Source organism: Drosophila santomea, chromosome 3R (genome assembly GCF_016746245.2).
Source record: "Drosophila santomea strain STO CAGO 1482 chromosome 3R, Prin_Dsan_1.1, whole genome shotgun sequence".
Lineage (NCBI taxonomy): Eukaryota > Metazoa > Arthropoda > Insecta > Diptera > Drosophilidae > Drosophila > Drosophila santomea.
The window spans coordinates 11,898,970-11,920,437 of NC_053019.2; the positions used below are offsets into that span (position 1 = coordinate 11,898,970).

A 21,468-nucleotide genomic window follows, 5' to 3' on the forward strand; every position below is an offset into this window, starting at 1 on the left:
CGATTCTAGCATATATTACGATGACATTTGGGCTCACATTTCTCTTTAAAATCCTGACAGCAACCTACCTATAAATGTTCACTTTACATATCAGGCATTAAGGCTTGTCCAGAATCAATTAAATAGCAGAACTATAAGCCCATATATGCAAATAGATTAGTTAGTTGATTAATATAGTGTTGAACCCGTATTATTTGATTTGAAAATAGAAAAATGGGAAGCAAAGCATCATTTTGGCTTTTGTTAGTTAATCAAGCAGTTCAACAGCACCCACGTAGTTTACTTAGATTATGAACTCAAAGCCTTATATTTTTATTAAGTTTCCGATGCTGAGCTGCAAAAGCGTGTTAATGAACGGACATAATACGTCTGGGCAAAAATCAAATCAAGAGTGATAAACGATAAACTGTTTCCATTTCGTGGAAATTAGAATTTATGGTTATTCCCCGGGTAATTCGACTGCAATCTTTGATTGCTTGTGGTCAATACAATTATGTAACTGCAGGGTGGATGGGAGGAGGGTTCATGCAATAGATCATTCTGTTGAGCAAATAAATGCTGTTGTTTGAACAAGTGATTGCATTTTGACCTAATATAAGACAGCGTCCTGGCACTAAAGACAGCAGCAGAAACGCGCCTTCCCTTGGCCATTTAACCTATTGTTTATTTCTCAAACACGAAGCTGCTGAAATTTTCTGCTTTAACGCAAATATTACCAACTTAAAATCCCGTGGAAGCTTAATTTCTTTTATTTAAGAGATCTGATGGAAAATACATTGAAATAAACGCAAGTCCGCGATTCGATTAGTTACTCAGAAAGCAAAGAATAATCCACCTATCTATAAACTAGACCCCATAATTAAATACTCCTCGGAATAATCACTAATTTCTGTCGTAAATTCATATATTTAATTTGATGATAGACAGAAAGAATCATGTTTCTGGATAGTCACTACATATATTTAAAATTATCGTAATGAATAAATAGATGCACGTAATGATAAAAGGATGAATGTTAGATTTCAGGTGATTTTCTTCGAAATACTGCACATCTTGTAAGCATGCCATTTGGGTTTGGATTTTATGTTTCTTAAGGTTTTTTTTTCTTTTGTCATTTTCTTGTTATTACTTCGTGGTGGATTTTTGGTGAGACCCGATATAATTATATTTTTTAAATTATATAAATTCAATTGATATTATATTATAATGAGAATGCATCTGTGCTTACACGATCCCTTTCTTATTTTCTATTGTTCACTCATATCCGAGCGAAATGTCCAATAGCGTAATCAATGAGATTACGTTTGCTATCTATATTGGTTTCCATGTCTAAAAGCGTCGGCGTCCCCATGGAGCATTGTTTCCACCGCCACTGTTTCCGCGTTGGTTACCGCCAGCTCCAAACTCGAAACCGTCCAGTTTATCTGGACCTCCAGGTCCAGAATTGATTCCCACCATTGCGGTATTGTTACTGTTGTTCGCAAAAACCTCGAAAGGGGCATCGACAAAGTTGTCGAATCCAGAGTTGCTACCTCCGCCGAATCCCTCTTGCTGATCGAGAATCATGTTAAGCTTATGGGCCTGCATTAGCAATTCACTCTCCTGCTGACGGGCTCGCATGTCCTCCTCTTGGCGAAGCATTTGGCTCTGGTGACGACGCAAGTGTTCCTCCTCGCGGTTTCGCATCTCTTCGGCATGTTTCTCACGCATCTCCCACTCCAGTTTCTTGCGCTCGTTGTCAACCTCGCGCTTCCTCAGCTCCTGGCGCAGCAGTTCGGTCTCCTGTTCGTAGCGGGCGTACTCCATCTGGGCCTCCAGCTTGTCCTCCTCCATTTTCAGCTCACGCTTAAGTGCGTCCTGTTTGCTCTTGAAGAGATCATGCAATTGCTTCCAGCGAGATCCATATTCGTGCTCAAACGAATTCATATCAGCGAAACGCGGTCCGATACTTCGCTCCTGGGAGAATTCGGGCATCTTCTTGTTTAAAGCCTTCTCCGGCAAGCCGTCGTTGTCGTCGTTCACCTCCATCGGTTCCACCAGACACGGACGCAACGAAGCAGTCAGGAAGAAGCACTTTTCGTTGCACAGGCGCAAACAGGCGCTGGCCGAGGACTTTTTGCTAAACTCAACAATTCCTTCTCCGGTATGCTTACCACGATCGTCCACGCTGATCATGGCGCGCTCGATGGGTCCAAAGACCTCGAAGGACTGGTACAGCAGCTCGTTGGAGACGAACTGGTTGAGATTGCTCACACGCAAGATGGTGGCGTTGGGCGCAAAGCGGACGCGCAGCTGGCGTCCCTTGCGCATAGAGCCATCTAAAGCGCGCTTGGCCTTCTCGGCATTTGGGTGGTAGTCTACCTTCAGGAATGTAAAGTTCTTCTCCGGGTTCGAGAAGATCTCGCCGACCTCGCCGTACGGTTTGAACATCTCGCGCAGTTCGTCATCGGTTATGTCGCTGGTCAGGTTGCCAACATACAAGCGGTTGCGTCCGGAGAACTTGGTCTCGGTGGGTAATTCAATGGGTGGCAACTCATGAGTGGGTCCACCAAGGCTGCGCAGTCGTTGGGCAATGAAGAAGTCATCGCCGCCGCGCTGGCCACCGCCGCCCATCAACGAGTTGTTCATGCCTCCTGGTCCTCCAGAGCGCATGCCGCGGTTTCCACGCTGTTGGTTTCCGCGCTGCTGGTTTCCACCTCCAGCTCCTCGGAAGCCCTGTCCTCCTTGATTGCCTCCTTGGTTGCCCTGATTTCCAAGGCTCTGCCCTTGGTTGGCATTCTGATTCGGCTGGTTTTGGCCACCTCCTCGTCCTCTGAAGCCCTGTTCTTCTTGATCGCCTTGATTTCCCTGACTAGCATTCTGATTCAGCTGGTTCTGGACATTGCCACGTCCTCGGAAACCCTGTCCTCCTTGGTTACCCTGGCCTGCTTGGTTGCCCTGACCCTGGCTGGCATTCTGACTGGACGGACTTGGGTTGGCAGTTGCGGTTTCATTGTTCTTTGCGGGCTCATTGCCCGCAGCCGGCTTCGGTGATTCGTTCGTCTGCTGATGATGTGCATTATTGGCACCTTGGAAACCCTGCCGGTTTTGATTTTGGTTACCGCCTCGATTACGATTTCCGGCGAATCCACCGCGACCACCACCACCACCAGCTACTCCGCCACCGTTCTGGTTGTTTGCTCCAAATCTTGCCTTTTTCTCAGCAGGATTACCGTCGCTGGCGGCATTTTGCTTGGGGGCTGTGTGCTTGCCCAGACTCATGTTGTTCGGATTGCCCCTTTGCTGGCGCTGTGGCAACGGCGAGGCGTTCGAATTGTTAAGTTTAACAGCGCCTTCCATTGCAAAAAAAAATTACTTTTTCGCAGATTGAACGCTCTATGTCAAAAATCACCAATTGAAAGTATTGCCAGGTATGAAAAAGAATGTTACCAGGTACTGCAAAGTGTTTTGCACCAACTGCTATAACCTCCTAATATATCCCGAATTAAAATAATCAATTTTAAATAGTTAATTGTCGTGGCTGTTATGATGCTGTAACTCTTTTTAGAAAGCGAAAACTGGGCGGCCCCTACTAAAATTGTAGTGGTCTTGGTCATTTTGTGGAGAATAGATTTTTTCTTACGACTATCGATATTTTAATGGTTGCAGTATTGGGTAAGTAAACAATCGAGCGGAATTTTTCAATTAAGACAAACTAAATTGCCGAGTATTTAAGGTTTCTTCAGAAACCAAAATGAACTCTTAAACTCTGTACTACCAGCGGAAAAAAGTCGATATTCCAACAGAGAAGTTACATAAAAAGGCTGAGAACTATCATTCCAGGGGATTATAAAATTACACTGGTAAATTGTAATTTAAAAATTATTATATTGTTGATCCAAAATGTTGAAAATGTAGTTGTAAAACTAACTACTAAAGTAAAACTATTCCACGTTTCATTGCCACAATAGGCATTTCTAGAAATTTCGCAGCCATTTAGGAATCCCCGAAATTCAAATCGCTCATTTAGATGACAAAGTGTGCAACAAAGACAAACGATTCATTTATAGTTAGTTTTAAAGTTTTATTATTCGCTCAAGCTTGCTGAAGATTCTCGGTTGACATTCGGTTCTCTAGTACATGTAATAATTAGTTTAACTAATGCTAAATATAATCTGTCTGTTCCTTTACGAGTAATTCAAATGGATTCGGTTTATTTGTAAAAAGCGTTTGTCGTAAAATAAAATGGAATAATATTCTTTTGCACTCCAGTTTTCCATAGTTTGCTTGGTTTCGCATATTGTATATATTTGAATCATATATTTCAGTGTCTAACGCTGGCTTAGAAACTCAATAGCTAATATACATCAATAGTATGTGATTCAAATTCCACTTTTAGGTTCTTGAGTTTTACAGTAAATAAACTACATATTACACAGTACGTTATATTATTCTGACAATTAAATATATGAAAAATATGCATTTCTCGATTTGTTTGGTGTATTTTGGTGTAAATAGCGTGTGGCGCAATATCATTTGTATTGTATCATTTATACTTGTATTTTTGGGGTGTAACTCCGTATATATATCTGTATATATCTGGGTATCTTTCGAAGCGGAACGTATGTTTGGGGTACGGGGTACAAGTATGTTTTGAGTAAATTTGTATAAAGGTTAAGGTAATGCGTTTATCTTTAGTAAGGCACTAGTTACACGTTAAGACGCCGCTTAACGTGTAACTACTGACTACGACACAAATTGCGATTGCAATGCGGTTCTCCCTCCTCTAAGTTCTCCGATCCGCGCTCCTCCAGCGATCCTTTAAAGCTTACTTGTACAATTCATTAGCGTATTCAATTCTGATCATTTAACGCGATTTCTAATTCGATTTCGATCTCATGTTCATCTTTATTTCATAGATTTTTACTTAGCTGCTACGGCACTGCACTGTACTGCACTGTACTGCACTCCAAATGAAACTAAACCACCTACTAAAGATAAGACTTCCGGAAGGGTTCGATCGGATCGGATCGGGAATTAGCAACTACGTGAAGCGACTGCCACAACTGGGTTTTTGATTTCGACTGAGTTCCTAAGTGGGTGGTAGTGGTGGTGAATGTTGAGACAGTGTACTGGTAGGCTGATAGTTACTCGTTTGAGGATAGTACAATTCTGTGTTACTGTTCGACTTAACACTCGGGTTTTACGCATTGGGTTGATTACAATAGTTACAATGTCTAACCTATAAGTACATAGCATTAGGGGGAGAGACAGAGAGAAATAGAAAGAAAGTTGGTATATAGTTAGCGATTGGGTTGTTCTATGTCGGACTAAAAACTAGTTTTAAACTACGTACAAAGTTTGAAATGCAACTGCACGGGCGAGGGAGAATTTATTTCAATTTCTCTTTACGTTGTTCTAGTTCTTGTTTTTGGTTGTACGAGTATGCAAGTTAAAATCGGTATCAAAATCCATTCAATGATGACATGTAGTTGTGTACCGTGAGTGATTTAGATTACAGAGAGTGGTATGTATGCTGCAGAGATTTCGTCGATTTTTGTCGGCAGTTTCGAAACTTGTACATTGGACTAACCTAGTTGCAGTGGCTACACTCGCTCCAAGTGGCTGGTGTGTGTGGGCGAATGTGTTTTCTGGTTTTTCTGGGGGGTTCACATGCATAGCGGGGCTAGTAACTAAGTGCAGGATGGCATATCATATAATTGAGTTTGTTGGTTGCTTGCTCGCACATTTCTTGTCCGACATTGATATAGTTTTGAGCCTACAGGGGTCATTCGTTTTGGTTCGAGACAAGATTGGTGCCGGTCTTAATAGTAAGGTTCAAATGAAAAACTTTCAGTTTATTATCAAATTTCACACTTTCAAATCTTACAATGACTCTGTTTCGTTACATGTTTGTATGTATTTATGCATAGGAATAAGGGGAATGTGTGGGCGCTCGAGTATGAGTGTGTGATGCGCTTATTGCTTATGCTTCGCTCCTTCTTCGACATGTACAATGAGATTCGCATTCTACTTAAGATAACTCATTTCATAAATCATAAAATAAACCATTAACTAAAACAAGCAATTCACAAAAAATGTACACTTAAAATCATAAACACAATCAGTTGTTCCATGGTACGATACCAATGTATGTGTGGGTCTAAACTTAAAACATAGCGAGCTGATGAACGTAAGCTACCAGTATAGGTCGAACATAAAATTAAAATCTTTTACAGAAAGTTTCATATTTAATATTATACATAAGGCCGTTGAGGGAAAATCGAGTTCAATACTTAAACATAAGGGGGTCATCGACTTTATCCTAGTCTTTCTTGCCAGCTATTTTGGGAGAAGCTGTCGATGCAAAAGCAAATTCAGCAGGCAGTTTTCTGCATGCGTTTTTTTCGGAGTGTGTGTTTGTGTATGTAGATGGCGTGGACGTGGGCATTTTGGGTTGGAATGATGATCGTTCCTTGTGACGCATATATTACAGATACTGTTTTGGTTGCTTGTGGTTTTCGATCGGTACGAGTATCAACAAACTGGTGATGATTAATTTACATCCATGTGGATGTCAAGTTAGTCTGATACTGAGTGTTGTTGGTTCTTGTTCTGTAGACGACTGTTGTTGTTGTGTTTGATTTGCATTTGCTTTGGATTGGATTGGTTTTTACATATCGGATGCATTTAGTTCAAGAACTTTGCTACTGTTATCATTATGAGGTTGGCCAAGATGATGGAAATGCTTGATTCTGGCAAATAGCTACCTCCGGCCACGACCACATCCTTTTCCTCTAGGAGTGGGTAGTCGATAACGTGGATGATTCCGTTGGTGCACTCCACATCGGGCCGGTATACGTTGATCTTCTTGTAGTTCCAGATGATCACATAGCCTGCAAATGGAAGTAGTCGTTGTTAAAGGTGGTAGGTTAAAAGCACAACTGGTATGCAATCGATGGGTGGTTTATGCTAGTGGATTGCCCAATGAGCGAGCTATGGGTGGACATGGCCAGGACGAGGTTTTTGTTGTGGGCGGTGCGATGTGGGTTTGAAAAAGGACAGCACTCACCAGTCCATTCGTGACTAGCATACTCATCATGGAGATCTTTCGATTGGACAACGATTAGATTTAGTTAAGCAGAAAGCGAGAAATTTATTTTGAGAGTTGTAGAAAAACAGGTTCGGTTAGTAATGCAGCACGGTAGGGGAGGACCAATAGAATCAATCAAATTAGGTGAATCGAATCGACTTGAATTGAAAGGAGAAGCAACTGAGCCCTTGGCATCCAATGTGGTATACTTACGTCCAGCTTCCTCCTCCACGCGGATACTCAGAGAGTCGCGGAACGTGGGTAGGATAACGCTTCCGGACTCTTGCGAAAACTTCACCAGATCCTTCATGGTGTACTCCTTATCCGAAATAGCCAAGTGACGCTCCAGAATGGACTTGGACTGCGGTTTCAAAACATTTTGAGTATAATAAAAGACAGACTTAAGGTAAACACCTACATGATAGGCAAAGTCGGCCATAAAGAGCTTCTTGTGAGCCGATGGGTAATCCAGCTCGGTCTTCTGCCAGCCCTTGTCCCTGGGCACGAAGTAGGTAAAGCGACGTTGTGTGTTGTTCAGCTGGTCGTTAAAGTGCGAGAATTTTCCCATCTTATAGGTGTCACTTGAGGAATACGGTATAATGTAAACAGCGTATTACTAAAGCTTTAAAATCAAACATACCTCATCATAGGATCGGATTCAAGTTTGCCAAGAACTGTAGTGTAAGGCACGCCCAGCACGTGGTCGATTATATGAACATAGCCATTAGTCTGGGCCACATCAGCCTGGATAACGGTGGCATTAACGCCGCCTCCCTCAACTGTGATTACTGTGTCCGATCCCTCGCCACGAACGTTGAAGTACAGGAAGGTGTTGTTGTTGACAGTGGGCACCTGGGCAATCTAAAATGTAAAATCTAAATTGTAAAATATGTTCATTGAAGTAAAAGAGTCATTAAGCCTCACCAAATTTGCATTTTTCTCCTTGATCTTATCCACATTTAAGCGATCCTTGATGATATGCATGTTGAGGATTTGCCTCATCCTATTCCGGTCTCTGCAAAGTGCATTTATTTTTTATTATACTGCTATAAAATATTCTTTCCGATTTGAGCAATATTACCGCAAAACATTGTCGATATTCGAGGAGTTCCAAGCCTCATTGCTGGGAGCCAAAATGGTCACTTCCGTCAGGCTATTGATGTCGTCCAGAACTGCTCCTCCATTGTCCATTATAACTTCGTAGAATTTTCGCAGAGCTCCGTTCTCAGCATTCTCCTTCAAGACAAATTGCAAAATTAATAAAATAAAATTATTTGAAGTACTTAAATAAAAAATTTAGCCAAATAATAGGGTGAATGAAAGAGGGATACGCATAAGCTTATACAGATTTTCAAGTTCTTTTGGGAGAATACAAACAAGTACGAAAATAATACAACAACTAGAAATATATCCGATTACAATGTACGCCAGTTATACACTTATTGGGTGGGGGAATGGATGGCTGGCCAATTAAGTCGTGAATCAATGGGAATGCTCCTTAATGACTCACTAGACAACTGAGTGTATGTGATTTGATTTAATGTCAAAAAAAGGTACCGAATCATTGAATTGTTTGCGCGGTGGTTGGGTTGGATGGCAATTTGATAGCAAAGCGTTGCACTGATGACTGTTGTGGTTTTTGTTCTTGTTCTGCTGGTGTGATGTTTACTTACGTTCATAAACTAAATCAGTTTTTAAAACGGAGTGGTAGCAGAAATAGTTCAATATTCATTCGAAGTGATTTGGTGAAGACAAGGTTCGAATTAAATTGAATTAAAACATTTAAATATTGTCAATATGGGATTTGGGTTCCACGCAGATTGCCCGAGTTGTTCCGCCACAAAAGAACGTTTGAAATGAAGCACAAGGAATTATATTTAATTTTTCATTGTTCTAGGCATTGTTCAAAGAGCAGGCAAACGGTATGGCTCCATTATGTACAATGTTACTGAACTACGTGCACTTTTCAACAATTTACAGCGATTTGTAATATTTTGCATTACTATTACGTAAAATATTTATATGAGGTTCGGCTGTATTTGCATTGAGTTAAAAAACAAGAAAATTAAAACTCCGACAGAGAATAGAAAACTATCTTAAGTCAGTTATCGCAAAAATTAAAAATTCTGTAAAATCACCATACGATAGATAATCATACTCTTATGTGCCATGTGCACTTGCTTCATATGCTATTATAAACTAGTGCTGTACATCATATATGTACATACTAACTGTGAATAAAAATCGGTCAAACGCGACCTTGGGAACCAATAACTTAATTATACAAAAAAGATCTACGCTTTTTTTGAAAAAAATATCATGCATAGCAAAAATTGCAGGGGATGCAAACAAAATGCAACTAAAAAGAAACCGAACAGCTTAACGTTAAAATCGGATTGAATCTGTTTACCTTGAACGACTGAACGTTTTGGTTTTTGTTTCAATATTTCGGTGCACCGATTCAATTTAGAGCGATATGTGGTTGGGTTGTATTGTGTTTTGTAGTTTAAAATACAATTATTCGGCATGTGACGAGAAACAAAGGATAGAGGTATGGATCAGTAAATAGCAAAAGGAGAGTATCACAAGTAATCACAACGAAACTAGTTTGAAAATTTCGAAAACGATAGCACGATATGAAGGCGCTTACGATTCGAGCGGTCGAATGATATAGCCGTTCTATGTACAGTCCGTTTCACAGCAATATGATTAACTTCTGCACACGAAACGCACTGTTTCTAATGTATATGCCTATGAGAGAGGAAGCTATTTATCGGGCGGGTGGTGTTTTCAGTTTATGCTCAGAATATACACATACAGCTACGGTTACGATGATGGTCAAAGCATGCCGGCTGAAGGCGAGCGATCGATGGTTGATCATTGGATATGCATTGGAAAGTGGCGGTTGAGGGATCGAAGAGCGTTAGCCAATCAATGATGGGGATAGATTTATAACACTTGCTTAGTTCATGACGCCATTAAAGTACCAATACATTCAATATAGAACAAAGGAAGTTTTTGTGAATGAAGTTTTGGTCGATTTCGGTCAGATCGAGCAAAGCGCCTCTTAAGCGATTTTGTTTAGTGTTTGCCAATTGGTGACTAAAGCACGTATTGAATTTCGAGGGCCAATTCTGAGCGCGTTGCCCAACTGAGTCATCAGTCTATTGCACTTTTGATGCAATTAACTGCTAGTGAAATGCATATTGATGCGAAAGTCTGATTCATAGAAAAATTTACATGAAATACATTGCTTTAAGAATTTTTTTTTGGTTTTCAGCTTTGGCAATACTTACATTACACCCAAAATTTTTTTAAAATAAAATTTATATTTTAAAAATTATTTTAAAATAAAATTTTGCTTTTGATTTTGCATAGAACCGAATTTGAATACAGACTTTTGAGCCAATTCCCTTGTTGGGGGAATTTTGCATCAAGATTGGCAAAAATTCGGTTCCATATAAAATCAGTCTTTTGGGTTTTCATTTGTATTAGTTAGGAAGTATATCTAGGGGATACTGAAAACTAGTGTCTGCTTTGATCTTATTCATACTGTATGTGTTTAGGCAGTGGTTTCTGGGTGCAAGATTATTTGGTTTTGGCTTTGCCCTCAGTGGAGCACCGAGACAACTTCAGCCTTGAGAGTTCTTTCCCTTTGGCACCATTTTGGGGGAGCTGCCCACTTAGGGCAAAGAAAAGCCGGGTGTCCGCGTGTATGTTTGAATGTGTTTAGCTCATGTGTTTGTAGCAGTCGCTGGGCAGCAGACAAGCGATTTAATTGGTTTCCCAGTCTCTGAGGAACTGCCGCCAGCGTTATCTTTCAGTGCGTGCCGAGCCAATCAAAATGCCAAGCCTTATCACAAGCCGCAGGCACTATCATTGTTTCTATGTGTTTGTGTCTTGGACTGTCTGTGTCGTGTCTGTGTGGCTACAATTGCAGCGGATGCGCCTCTCCAACACCCTACATACCTGCAGGAATTGGGTGACCGTCGTATCGATGATCATCAGCGGGCGGTGGATCAGATGGACTACTCCGTTGCTCACTGGGATGTTCGCCTTCACGATCTCGGCCAGAACCACACCTTCGCGGTGCTTGGCATCGCCCAAAATGGTGTTTGACTTGACGTACACTGCAAGTAAAATTGTATAAATAATACATTCGTTTGTTGGGCTTTTGTAAAATAGCATGAATTTAGTGCACTTGAATGGAATCGAATACTTACTTTTGCCGTTCTTCTGCTTAAAGAAACTGACGGTGACCTTGAGCAAATCCCCAAAGGCGGCGGAAGTCTTGGGGTCGTCATGCTGGGCAGCGGCAGTGAATATGACAGTGTTGGGTATCACATGGCCATCGATGACCTTGGCGTCCACGAGGCTGCTGCGAGCCGAAAGCTGGAGTCGCAAGCAACAGTGAGATTGTAATGCGAATCAAATAATGGGAAATTCAACTAGAAAAGCACCTTAAAGCCCTCATCGACGGGAACCAGGAAGGTGTGCTGTCCGGCGGCATCATAGACCGACTCTTTCTTGGCCATCGTCATCTGGCTGCGGTACGTGCGCACGCCGATGTTGTCCACGTTGAACTCCTCGGCGTTCTTCAGGAACTTGAGAGCATTCGGATTGTTGGGAGTATCCGAATGGCCAGCCTTGACAGTAAGCGGCTCCAGTACCTCGTCGATGATGTGCATGATCTGTCGGTGAGTAAGGAAGGGAGTTTATAAATGAGTCTATGGAATGCAGCATATGCATATGGGGCCACTGACCTGTCGCTTGCCATCGCTGTTCGTCTCCACACTGAGCGAGGGTATGATCCGGGCATTGTTCACAAAGATGTCGCCATTCGAGTTCTTTGTGATGTACAGCGGTGGATTGCCGGCCATGTCCGATGACACGGTATTCGGCAGTCGTTTCTGGGTGTACGCCTCAGTGGCTGCAAAGGGTAATCAGAGGGTATAGTCATGTTATTTTGATTTTTATTATTTTTAATCAGCCTGATTGAAACTGAACTCACTAATGTGATAGAGCACATGGGCGGTTTTGCTCTTGTAGCGCTGGAAGGCTTCATTGGTGGGCACAAAGATCGTGCAGCTGCGCAGCGAAAGCGTTGAGTTGGCAATTTGATTGCTCTCCAGCAGGCTGTAGAACTGCAAAGATAAACGGGTTCGTTACACTCATTCGCGTCGCTCTATTGCCAATATCCTATCGAACCGAGTGGGGAGTAGTGGGTGGTGGATCTGGGGTGGAGTGCCTTAAGGGGTGGTTCGCAGACTGGGCTGGTTGCTGGGCGGTTTTGGCAAAACGGCAACCGACCAGCGCCATGGCAACGTCTAACAAACTAATAAAATGAGGAACAACTTTATGCATGTCCTGGTGGGGATGGCAGGGCGGCGTACCAGAAAAAAAGGTTTATTGAACCAATTACGTAAGCCTCGGGGTGGGTTACGCCGCCCAAGTAGATTGTGTGTCATTCAATTGAGAGCGGGATGTGAAATGCATTTCCCAGCCACCCCAAACAGCCAGCCACTGACCCTAAACCAGGCCCATAGTCAGTTGCTCGGGCGGGCCACCTGCCCCTGCCGCATGAGGCCACATGCAACCGCACACTCTGCGGCTTCCCGGCGGAGAGCCACTGGCCGCCACGCCCCGCTGCACATTCCCAGTCGGGTTTATGAGGTTCTGCGGACATATCTGTGTCTCGGTGTGCCTGTGTGGGTGCGTGTCCTGCCGAGGACAACACCTTTTTCCGTGCCCTCCTTTAAAACGGTCGTGTGACTCTCGTGTTTTCGTTGTTGCCCGCTATGAGTCATGGCAATTTGGGTTTAAGAGTCTGTCCTTTCCCTTTTCCATTTCCATTTCGCCTGCCTGCTGCACATATCTATGCTCTGGCATCGCCAATGCACACGCATGTGCACCGGAAAAAAGCGGCTAAGCCGAGAAATTGATGCTTCATGTCAGTGCAGTGACTTCATAATTGGAAATACATAATTTAATTTAAACTGACAGTGGGATTCTCACTTGCACTTCCATTTCAAAGAACAAATAATCCTGACTACTGACTTTGTATGCCCTGAAATTCTTTTAGAACCCTGGTGGACATAACAGCTTAAGTCCGAAATACTCTTTGTTCAGGGACTTTTTGTTCTTTTCCCCGAGTGTAAATACACTTTATCCTCGCTCTGCATTCATTTTATTTTTGGTAATTTGAGACCGTCAGTTGTCGGGGCCGTTAGCGCTGTTGTTGTCCTGGTCGTGGACATTCGAGTCGCCAGCGGGCTTTGTTCTTACACCGTCTTCAGCTTGGCCAGAACTGCTTGCCGGTGTCTATATCGCTCTCGAAATGTTTTCGCTTATCTGGCCAAGCCAAGAGAGTGCCCTGCTGTTAAGTGGGGTCCTAGGGACTGGCTGTGGCATATGTCACAGTGTCACAGGTTGATATGGGATACGTTCAGGTATAATGGCCAATAGAGCCCAGAGAAGTTTTATTGAATAGTTTGGGTGCTGGTTTTGTTTGCCCAGAAACTGCGACACTTTCTCTTGGCAGCCATTTTCCAAAGGCCATCTGTCAGCATCCTGGCCAAATTCAACCCCCTTGGGTTTCGGATAGAAGCCTTTGACAATTAGATGCAATTACTTTCATAAATTTCCGTTATCGAATGTTTTGCATTTGATGAAAGGCGGCCAGGGCGGAAGGGAGCACGGCTTAATGAGTTTCCGGTTCTTTTGGCACATCATCGCGATAAGGCCAGCTCTTCCCCGGGGAGTCCTTTTCGGAAGCCCGAAAATTTGCTACAATTGTTAGAGTATTATGCTGTCATCGATAAACAGTTTCCCTTTCGGTCTGGGGCGTCTCATTTACTATGCAAACACCACTCGCCGCCCAACCGCCAAAAGTGCTCCCAAGGGGGAGGGTTTATTCAAAAGCGCATTTTGATTTTCCCGAGTGCCAAGTGCCAATGACCCTGGGGCCACAGACGAACTACGAACATCAGGGGTGAGAGTCAGACGGCGGAGCAAACAGTAATTTGGCCAATGGCCCGATGAGTACTGCTACTGGATACTGGTTAACTAAATTAATCCGAAAACATGTGAGTTGTACGTTAACAATGTCTTTTGAGTTTGGTCCAAATTTACAATAGCTTAATTGTGTTTGTGTGTTTGGTTTTTCTGTTTCTGTTTGGTTTTTGGAATTGCAGCTTACCCTAACTGGCATAAGGCGCCTCAAGGATTTGGCAGTGCTCTGAAAGAGATAGAGAGAGAAAGAAAGAAAGAGAAAGAGAGGGAACCGCTGGCAGTTCAAATTTGTTCTGTTTTCTTTCGATTTGTAGCCAAAAATTGTACTAATTCCTACACCAAAAACAACTACAATCATGAGAGGGAAAGCCTGTTCGGAGGAAATTCAATTTCCATCATCTAATGGAGCCATTAAAACTAATTAGCCAAGAGAGCGAGCCAAGCTTCGTATTTTGGACTAGGGACTGAAATCGGAGCAGGAGGGATGCTTGTTTCCTTCTGGGCGAGTGCATGTTGTATAAATAAATTTAATTGGTACAAATTATGTATGCATATGTCGGTTGTAAAGTATATGTATGTATTTTCTTTTCGATAATTGCAGCGGCAGCAGAAACAGAAAACAGAAAACAGAAGCCAAACCAAAGCGAAAGCGATCTCAACCCCCGACTTCGGATTCCGGTTCGGAATCGAGATTCGGGCAGAGCATTTCTCTTTTAATTGGCAGGGCGGCAGTGGGAAGGGGATCGAAATGGGGGGTTCTACTGTGGCATCACTCCGAGGCCATGCCGCCCCCACGCCATGGATCGTAAAAATGTGCACATCCAGTGCTCCGACGGACGGAGATCCGTCTATGAGCATCTGGATCCATTAAGGTCAGTCGTGGCTCATTCATCGCCTCGCCTGTAATGGAGCTCGTCGCATATCAAATAACGCGCCTTGGCATCGCATTGAATTCTTAAATTAAATTTAATTGAATTCGATGATGCTGCGAGCGCGAGTGCGAGTGCTAGTGAGAGTGTGGACTGTTCTGTGCCGTGAGCCGTGTGCTCTGAGTGTTCCTAGACAGAGTTCAGCCAGCACCATCGCCGCAGTTGTCAAGCCAAGCTGTCCACACCCCCACTCGGCCAACTGCAATTGCATCAGTCAAAGGTTAAAAATTAAAATTAATAAAACGCGCAAGACGTTGGCTGACGCACGACAGGAAGTGGGGGTCAATCGCAGGAGGTCAGCTCGTTCCTCGGACCCGCACATGGTCACAGTTTTCATTTATGAGTGAACTTTCATTTCGGCTGTCAAGAGGTTGAAGTTGAAATAAAACTCAACTCAACGTGGCTCAATTGAGACATTTATAGTGCCAGCGAATTACTGGGACTAGCAGGGACTACAATATCAGCTAATTTCGAAACTCTCTCCTAAACTCGGTGGTTTGCCAAGCAAAACCACACGCCGTAAGCCATAAGCCGCAAACCAAAACAGGCAACCTATATTTATCTAACCCACCAGCATGTAATGAGAAGTGCAGGCACAAGATACAAGACGGCCGTCTTCGACTTCGGAAAAATGAGATACCCTTTTGAACCAGTTTTGTCAACACTTTAAGCGGATTAAAATAGTATAAGAAAATATTTAATCGGGCTTATGTAGAGTTTCGTTTTAAAAGAATTTTATAATTACGAGCCACCCGACATAAAATATTGCAGTTCATGGACTTAAGGAGTAACTTTAAAGGGGATTTTCAAGCCTGACTTATTAATCCTTTAATTTTGAGGCACTTAATTTACATAAGTGCCCGAAGATTACTTTCCGCCCTTGCGTTTTTATGACCACCAAATGGACCCACCCTCGTAAACAGCAAAACTCCATGTATGAGGCCGGAAATGTTTTCCTCCAAAAGTGGCAAACTCCGGGGCAAAGTTACAATACCCTAAGCAAGGGTGCAAGTGAGCAAGCCGAGTTCCCCTTCTAGAGTTTTTTTTTTGCTGTACGCTCTGTTTCGCCCATTGTAACTCGAAAAGGTTGTGTTTTCTGTATGGATGCAACTACTTCCCTGAGACACTTGCTGCAACAATTACAGTCTGCTGGCCAACTCTATTGTCACACGCTTTCTTTTTGCTTGGAAGTCTATTTTACTTTTCACTCAGCGTGTATTTCGGGTGCTAAGTGGTAGACATACTACTTCATCAAGTATATTGGCTATTAGCTAAAGGCAATGACAATAGACGAACTATGCTACTATTTTCCACGCAAATCAGTTCGATTTCTTGAGTTTGAGTTATGTGGCTGAGTGGTTGAGATACAACCAACCCTAATAAGTTGTAACGCATAAACAAACGATTTTTCTCCAGTGTAATATTATTACCACTGCTGCTGACTGAACCCCCGCCTTTCTTTGAATTCATTACACATGTTGTTCTTGTTTTTTCAGCCGCGCACCTTTGTTGGCTTCTGACTGTTTTACACAATGTGTTTAATGTGCTTTTCCATGTACTTTGTGTGTGAGTCGGCCTGTGAAGGTGTAAAAAGGCAAAACTAAATATAAAACTGTTATGCTCAGTGGACGTCAACGGCCGGCGTTTTTTCTCCCATTTGCTGTTTGCTGGAGGAGTCCATTCTGCAGACCTGGGCTTAATTTATGTGGCTTTTCATTTTTACATAACAAACTCCGCCATGCATACGAAATGTGGCCAAGTGGAGCTTAGCGGTCGGCTGGACCTGCCCTGCCGCCAGGGATTTCGGGCAGCATCATCGATTTTCCGCAGGCCAACAACAAGTGAGATGGCTAAAGGTCAAGGACGATGCTGCCGGAACAACGGCTACCTGTGCCCAAATGCGGGTGCCTAGGCCATCTGTGCGTCCCTCTTGCGCAGGCTCCTTTTTCCCGCTCGTCGTGCACCCCCCATCCCCCCTCGCACATTCCGCCAAGGCTTTTCCTTTCAAGGCCATCGAAATGGGGCGGCCCTCGTGGGTGGTGTGGTGGCACAATTACAGCCGACCTCTGATAAATTGCCACTATGAGGTGCCACGGCAAATTTATTGACGTCGCCAAACCCAAGCCAGGCATAATAAAAATTGATTTTATCATTTATAATAAGGTTTTTGATCATGGGTAGCATTTAGAGCATCACAGAAAAGTATCAAATATTTTGGAGCGACAGAAACCACTATTTAAAATCAACAGAATTATTCACCCATAAATGTCCGCATAAAATATTTCTTGATCTGCTCATAAAAAAGTAATACGATTGATTTCAGCAGTTACACTGGATTTAGGGGAAAAGCGAGGTAATACTGTTTAAGGCCAAGGCAGCTTTTCCAACAAAAACATTTACATATTAGACTTAAAAGTCAGCTTAATGCTTTCAAACTCTACATCATACCTAATAGCTTTGACCAAAATTTCAATTTTAGTTTTTCGCAATAATAAAATTTTTTGCAAAGATAGAAAAAAGCGATCATAGAGACTACCAATAGTTCCTCGTAGGCAATGCCGACTGTACCCAGGGATAAGCCAAGGTGAGCGGGGGCGCGGTATTTGGTGGGCGTGTGGCGGTTGGTGGGTGGCGCTGGGGGCTTAATTGAGTACGGACAAGTGTTTCGGTGGTTTGCACCAACTGTTTCTGCTGCTACTGCTTCTTCTTTTTACTCTACCACCTCCCTTGTCCTCCTCCTCCACGTTCTCGTTCCCCGCTTTTTCTTCTACTTCTTCTGACTCACCTGAGAGAGTTCCGAATCATCGCGCAGTTTGTCCGCCAAATCGGCGGCGGCGGCTGCGTTCGCGGCGCAGAGCAGCGCCAAAAGCAGCGCTGCAGCGTTCAGCATTTTAGCGGACGAGCAGCAGCAACAACAACCACAACAGCACTTGTTTATGCGCTGGCAGTGTACGTCGTATGTGTGTGTGTGTGCTGTTTGCGGGGGGCGTGTGCTAGTGTGAGTGCTGCTCTACGATTAAGATCTGCAATTCAAAGGCAAACAACAGTTAGCCGACAACAAACAGCATTTCCTCGGAAAAGAAAATATTAATTCACAGATATATGCTGGGTAAGCTTTTTTTTTGCTCCTCAGAGTTTTCTTTGTTTTTGCAAGGTTATCGCTGCGCTTCCTGTTCTTTTTTGCCCTTTTTGCTTTGGCAGGCCAGACCAAGTTCCGTTATGTCACATAGAACAACAAGCGAAAAACGGACCACCGAGGAATCGGCAAGCACAACACAAGCGCAATTTAACTAGAAATAAAGCTGCGCTTATTGTGTATTATTTTTTCTTCGTTCCGCTGCTTATTGTGTGTTTAATTATTATGCGCCTTCCCATTTCGCTGCTGCGGCACTTTGCTATGTTTTCGATTTTATAGTTTCCTCTCTGGTCGTTCTGGTTATTCTGCGTATTTCTTGGAAACTCGGCCTGCAGGAACTAACGGCCGCCACAGAAATTATGCAATGTCCACGGACCAAACTCGGGAAACACATAAATTCTTTAAGTAGCACACACAAACGAACGCAGCGCGGTGGTAAATCAATAGCCAGAGCAACGAAACGGCCCGTGCACCTATTTTAGAGTTATGCCCTATGCATAGTATAGATTTTCCACAGGGTTTCAATGTAAGGGGAGCAAGTACCAGTCGGAGGAACCGCAACGTGCGCCACGCTCGAACGTTTTTTTCGAATTAAAACGAAAAGCGGAGAACAGGTTTAAGCCGAGCGTTTGAACTGGAGGTTAGGGATGTGAAAAATATATGAAAATATAAATATATCGATATTTTCGAAAAAATATTTATATCGTGATATTTGTTTTACATGGTAGAAAATATGGTCTGTTTGGCCCTACTGACATAATTAAGTAAATATTAAAGGGAAAGCATATGGAAACCTTTAAACTGAAGTTAACAACAGCGCAACCTGCAATATTTGCAGCCAGTCCATTAAAGTGAGCGACGCACTTGAAAAATAAGTATACATAGCCTGGAAGTGCACGTTCACAATTTATACAAATTTAAATGGCAACGACGGAGGGCGGTGGATAACTTCGCTAAGCAGGGAAACTGGCAACGCTATTTGACCGATTGCTTTGAAAAATGAAACGGTTATAATATTAAAACAAGAGAGAACGCTATAGTCGAGTTCCCCGCTAACTCATACCCGTTACTCAGCTAGTGGAATTGCTTAGGACAAATTTCCACATTGAAAGTTTTTGGCGGTTTGTGGGCATTAGAGTGGGAGTGGCAAAAAGGTTTTTGGCAAATCGAGAGAAATTTACAAAACTAACAAAAATGTCAAAAAATATCAAAACATTTTTTAAAAGTGTGGTAGTATTGGGCGGCTTGTGGGCGTAAGAGTGGGCATGGCATCATGAATCGACAAACTTGCACTGGGTCACTGGAATGCAGACTCAGACTACGCTGAACCTCAACTTTTTAGCTTTTATAGTTTTTTTTGACGGGAGAAACCCAACATTTTAACCAATTTGTGTCTATTCCCATTAAGCTTACACACGATTATAAAGGTATTCGATTAACAACGCCGTTACTAAGCAACTTGCCACCGGCAACGCTTGTTTACCATTGAAATCAAACTAAGATCTAGATCAGTTTTGAGATTACATTACATAGGCCGAATTTAGCAAACCAATCACGATGGCTGACCAAAGCGAGCTGGATCAATTGGCCACTGCCGAGCTGCAGAGGCTGCAGCGCCAACATCGGGGTCTCCAGCTGGACCTTCGGGGTCTCCTCGAGGAGAAGGCCAAGCGGCTGAAGAAGCAGAATCACATGATCAATGTGCTGCAAGTGGAGCACCAGAAGCTGAAGGAGGAAATCAAAACTCTAGAAGGGGGAACTCACGCGCGAAAGAACACCAATGTAGGTGTCAATGTAGTGGACTAGTCAGCCACCAATAAAGGCTTACAATGATTTCAGAGGGAGAGGCACCTGGGCACTTTGCAGGAACAGCAGGCGGATCTGCAGAAGGTGCTCCAGAATGAGCGGACCAATCTCTGGGAGCTGGAGGGCCACATCCGGAAAATGGAAAAGGAGATTGATGCCCTGCGGCGGAACGAAGTGCCCGACAACTGCTACAAGGACTCCATCTGCAAGGTCCAGAAGAGCGTGGTCAAGTTGGAGAACCGCCTGGATGTCGTCAACAAAAAGTGCAGCGATGTGCTCACGGAAAACAGCAAGATGAGGGACGCCATTAACCACATGTTGCAGGATCGGTGAGTATTTTTCACTAAGATATGAATATACTAGGTTTATTGAAGGGCAACTAGGAGGTTTAATTACCTAATTTTTATATTTTCCGACTTGAGCTAATGGAATCCGACTCCATTCCAGGGCAAACTTCAATGACATGTGGCAGTCGATGGTGACCCAATTCAACGAGGGCAAGAAGTTCATCATGGATCTCATAGACCAGTCGACCCTGGCCTTCGACCAGCGAGAAGAGCTGTGCAACAAGCTGACCGTCCTGAAGGATCGCAACGAGAACGACAAGGTGATGCATATCCAGGAGATGCGCGAGATGCAGCGGCGCCTGGAGCACGACGCCAAGTTACAGAAGTTCTTCGACATTAAGGGACAAAAGCGACTCAATCCGGAGCTGGAGCAGCGCGAGCTGGACAAGAAGCAGAGCCAGAAGGAGACCTACGAGAAGCAGCTCCTGGAGTACAAGGAGATCATCGAGAAGATCAAGCTGCTCTACGGCGAGGAGGACGCGGACCGACTGGTGGCCCAGTTCAAGCGGCAGGAGGACGAGAACTTTGCCCTCTTCAACTATGTGAACGAGCTGAGCCACGAGGTGGAAGTACTCAACGATTCCACTCAGGAGCTCCAGGATGAAATAGGTGTGTTGCCAGTTTCTGGATTATGCCATGTATCATATGACTTCCGTATAATAATTATCTTATTCCCAACAGAACGGCAGAAATCGGAGCAGACCGAGAAGGAGTTGAAGCTTAAGACCGAGGCACTCGACTATCTGAATGCCGAAAAGGAGCGGATCGAGCAGCTGGCGGAGGAGACCAGAGAAAAGAAGCGAACGCTGAGCATCAGATTGGAACAGCTCCTCAAGGGCATCGAGGATATATTCAGGTGCGATCTGGAAAATATATCCTTGCTATTGAATAACCACCCATCCTTTAGACAACTGGCCTGTGACGATGCTCCCATCCTGAATGTGCTCAGTACCAAAACCTTTCTGACAGTCCACAATGTGAAGCTTTTCATTGGCGTCATTGAACGCCGGGTCAACCTGATCATCAGCGCCATCAACATCGAGGATAACTCCAACAAAATACTGGCCCGAAAGGATCGTGTTCCCAAGTTCAACATACGGGAATCGGCGAAGACTAAAAATTAATAATACTATCCCAAAATACTTAGCCGCCAATATTAAATTATAA

General features: G+C 43.5%; 3 protein-coding genes across 15 annotated transcripts; 1 reads left to right on the forward strand and 2 right to left on the reverse strand.

Moving 5' to 3' along the window:
- Positions 1-938: 938 nt before the first annotated feature.
- LOC120452622 (protein no-on-transient A) lies at positions 939-3,424 on the reverse strand. Its single transcript, XM_039636928.2, has one exon. It carries the CDS (start codon positions 3,337-3,339, stop codon positions 1,330-1,332), a length of 2,010 nt encoding a protein of 669 aa, XP_039492862.1. The 5' UTR covers positions 3,340-3,424; the 3' UTR covers positions 939-1,329.
- Positions 3,425-3,718: 294 nt separating this feature from the next.
- LOC120450731 (coiled-coil domain-containing protein 63) lies at positions 3,719-21,448 on the forward strand. Of its 2 annotated transcripts, none has more exons than XM_039633850.1 (6): positions 3,719-3,842; positions 19,682-19,930; positions 19,988-20,283; positions 20,402-20,910; positions 20,983-21,157; positions 21,209-21,448. In XM_039633850.1, the coding sequence occupies exons 2-6, from the start codon at positions 19,706-19,708 to the stop codon at positions 21,423-21,425; spliced, it is 1,422 nt and encodes a 473-aa protein (XP_039489784.1). In that variant the 5' UTR covers positions 3,719-3,842; positions 19,682-19,705; the 3' UTR covers positions 21,426-21,448. The 2 variants fall into 2 exon arrangements, with proteins under 2 accessions (XP_039489784.1, XP_039489782.1); XM_039633848.1 differs by having other exon boundaries at positions 3,736-3,842; positions 19,656-19,930.
- Positions 4,043-18,805, reverse strand: LOC120450729 (fasciclin-1). Of its 12 annotated transcripts, none has more exons than XM_039633844.2 (18): positions 17,798-18,035; positions 14,271-14,309; positions 12,084-12,216; positions 11,836-12,002; positions 11,533-11,763; positions 11,296-11,464; positions 11,042-11,202; positions 10,369-10,386; positions 9,483-9,491; positions 8,746-8,754; positions 8,154-8,308; positions 7,997-8,087; positions 7,713-7,933; positions 7,491-7,653; positions 7,286-7,433; positions 7,052-7,087; positions 6,750-6,875; positions 4,043-5,221 (listed from the first exon to the last, which is right to left on the reverse strand). In XM_039633844.2, exons 1-18 carry the CDS (start codon positions 17,900-17,902, stop codon positions 5,217-5,219), a joined length of 1,986 nt encoding a protein of 661 aa, XP_039489778.1. In that variant the 5' UTR covers positions 17,903-18,035; the 3' UTR covers positions 4,043-5,216. The 12 variants fall into 12 exon arrangements, with proteins under 12 accessions (XP_039489778.1, XP_039489781.1, XP_039489770.1 ...); XM_039633836.2 differs by lacking the exon at positions 4,043-5,221 and adding an exon at positions 18,692-18,805 and having other exon boundaries at positions 5,812-6,875; XM_039633847.2 differs by lacking the exon at positions 7,052-7,087.
- Positions 21,449-21,468: the final 20 nt, after the last annotated feature.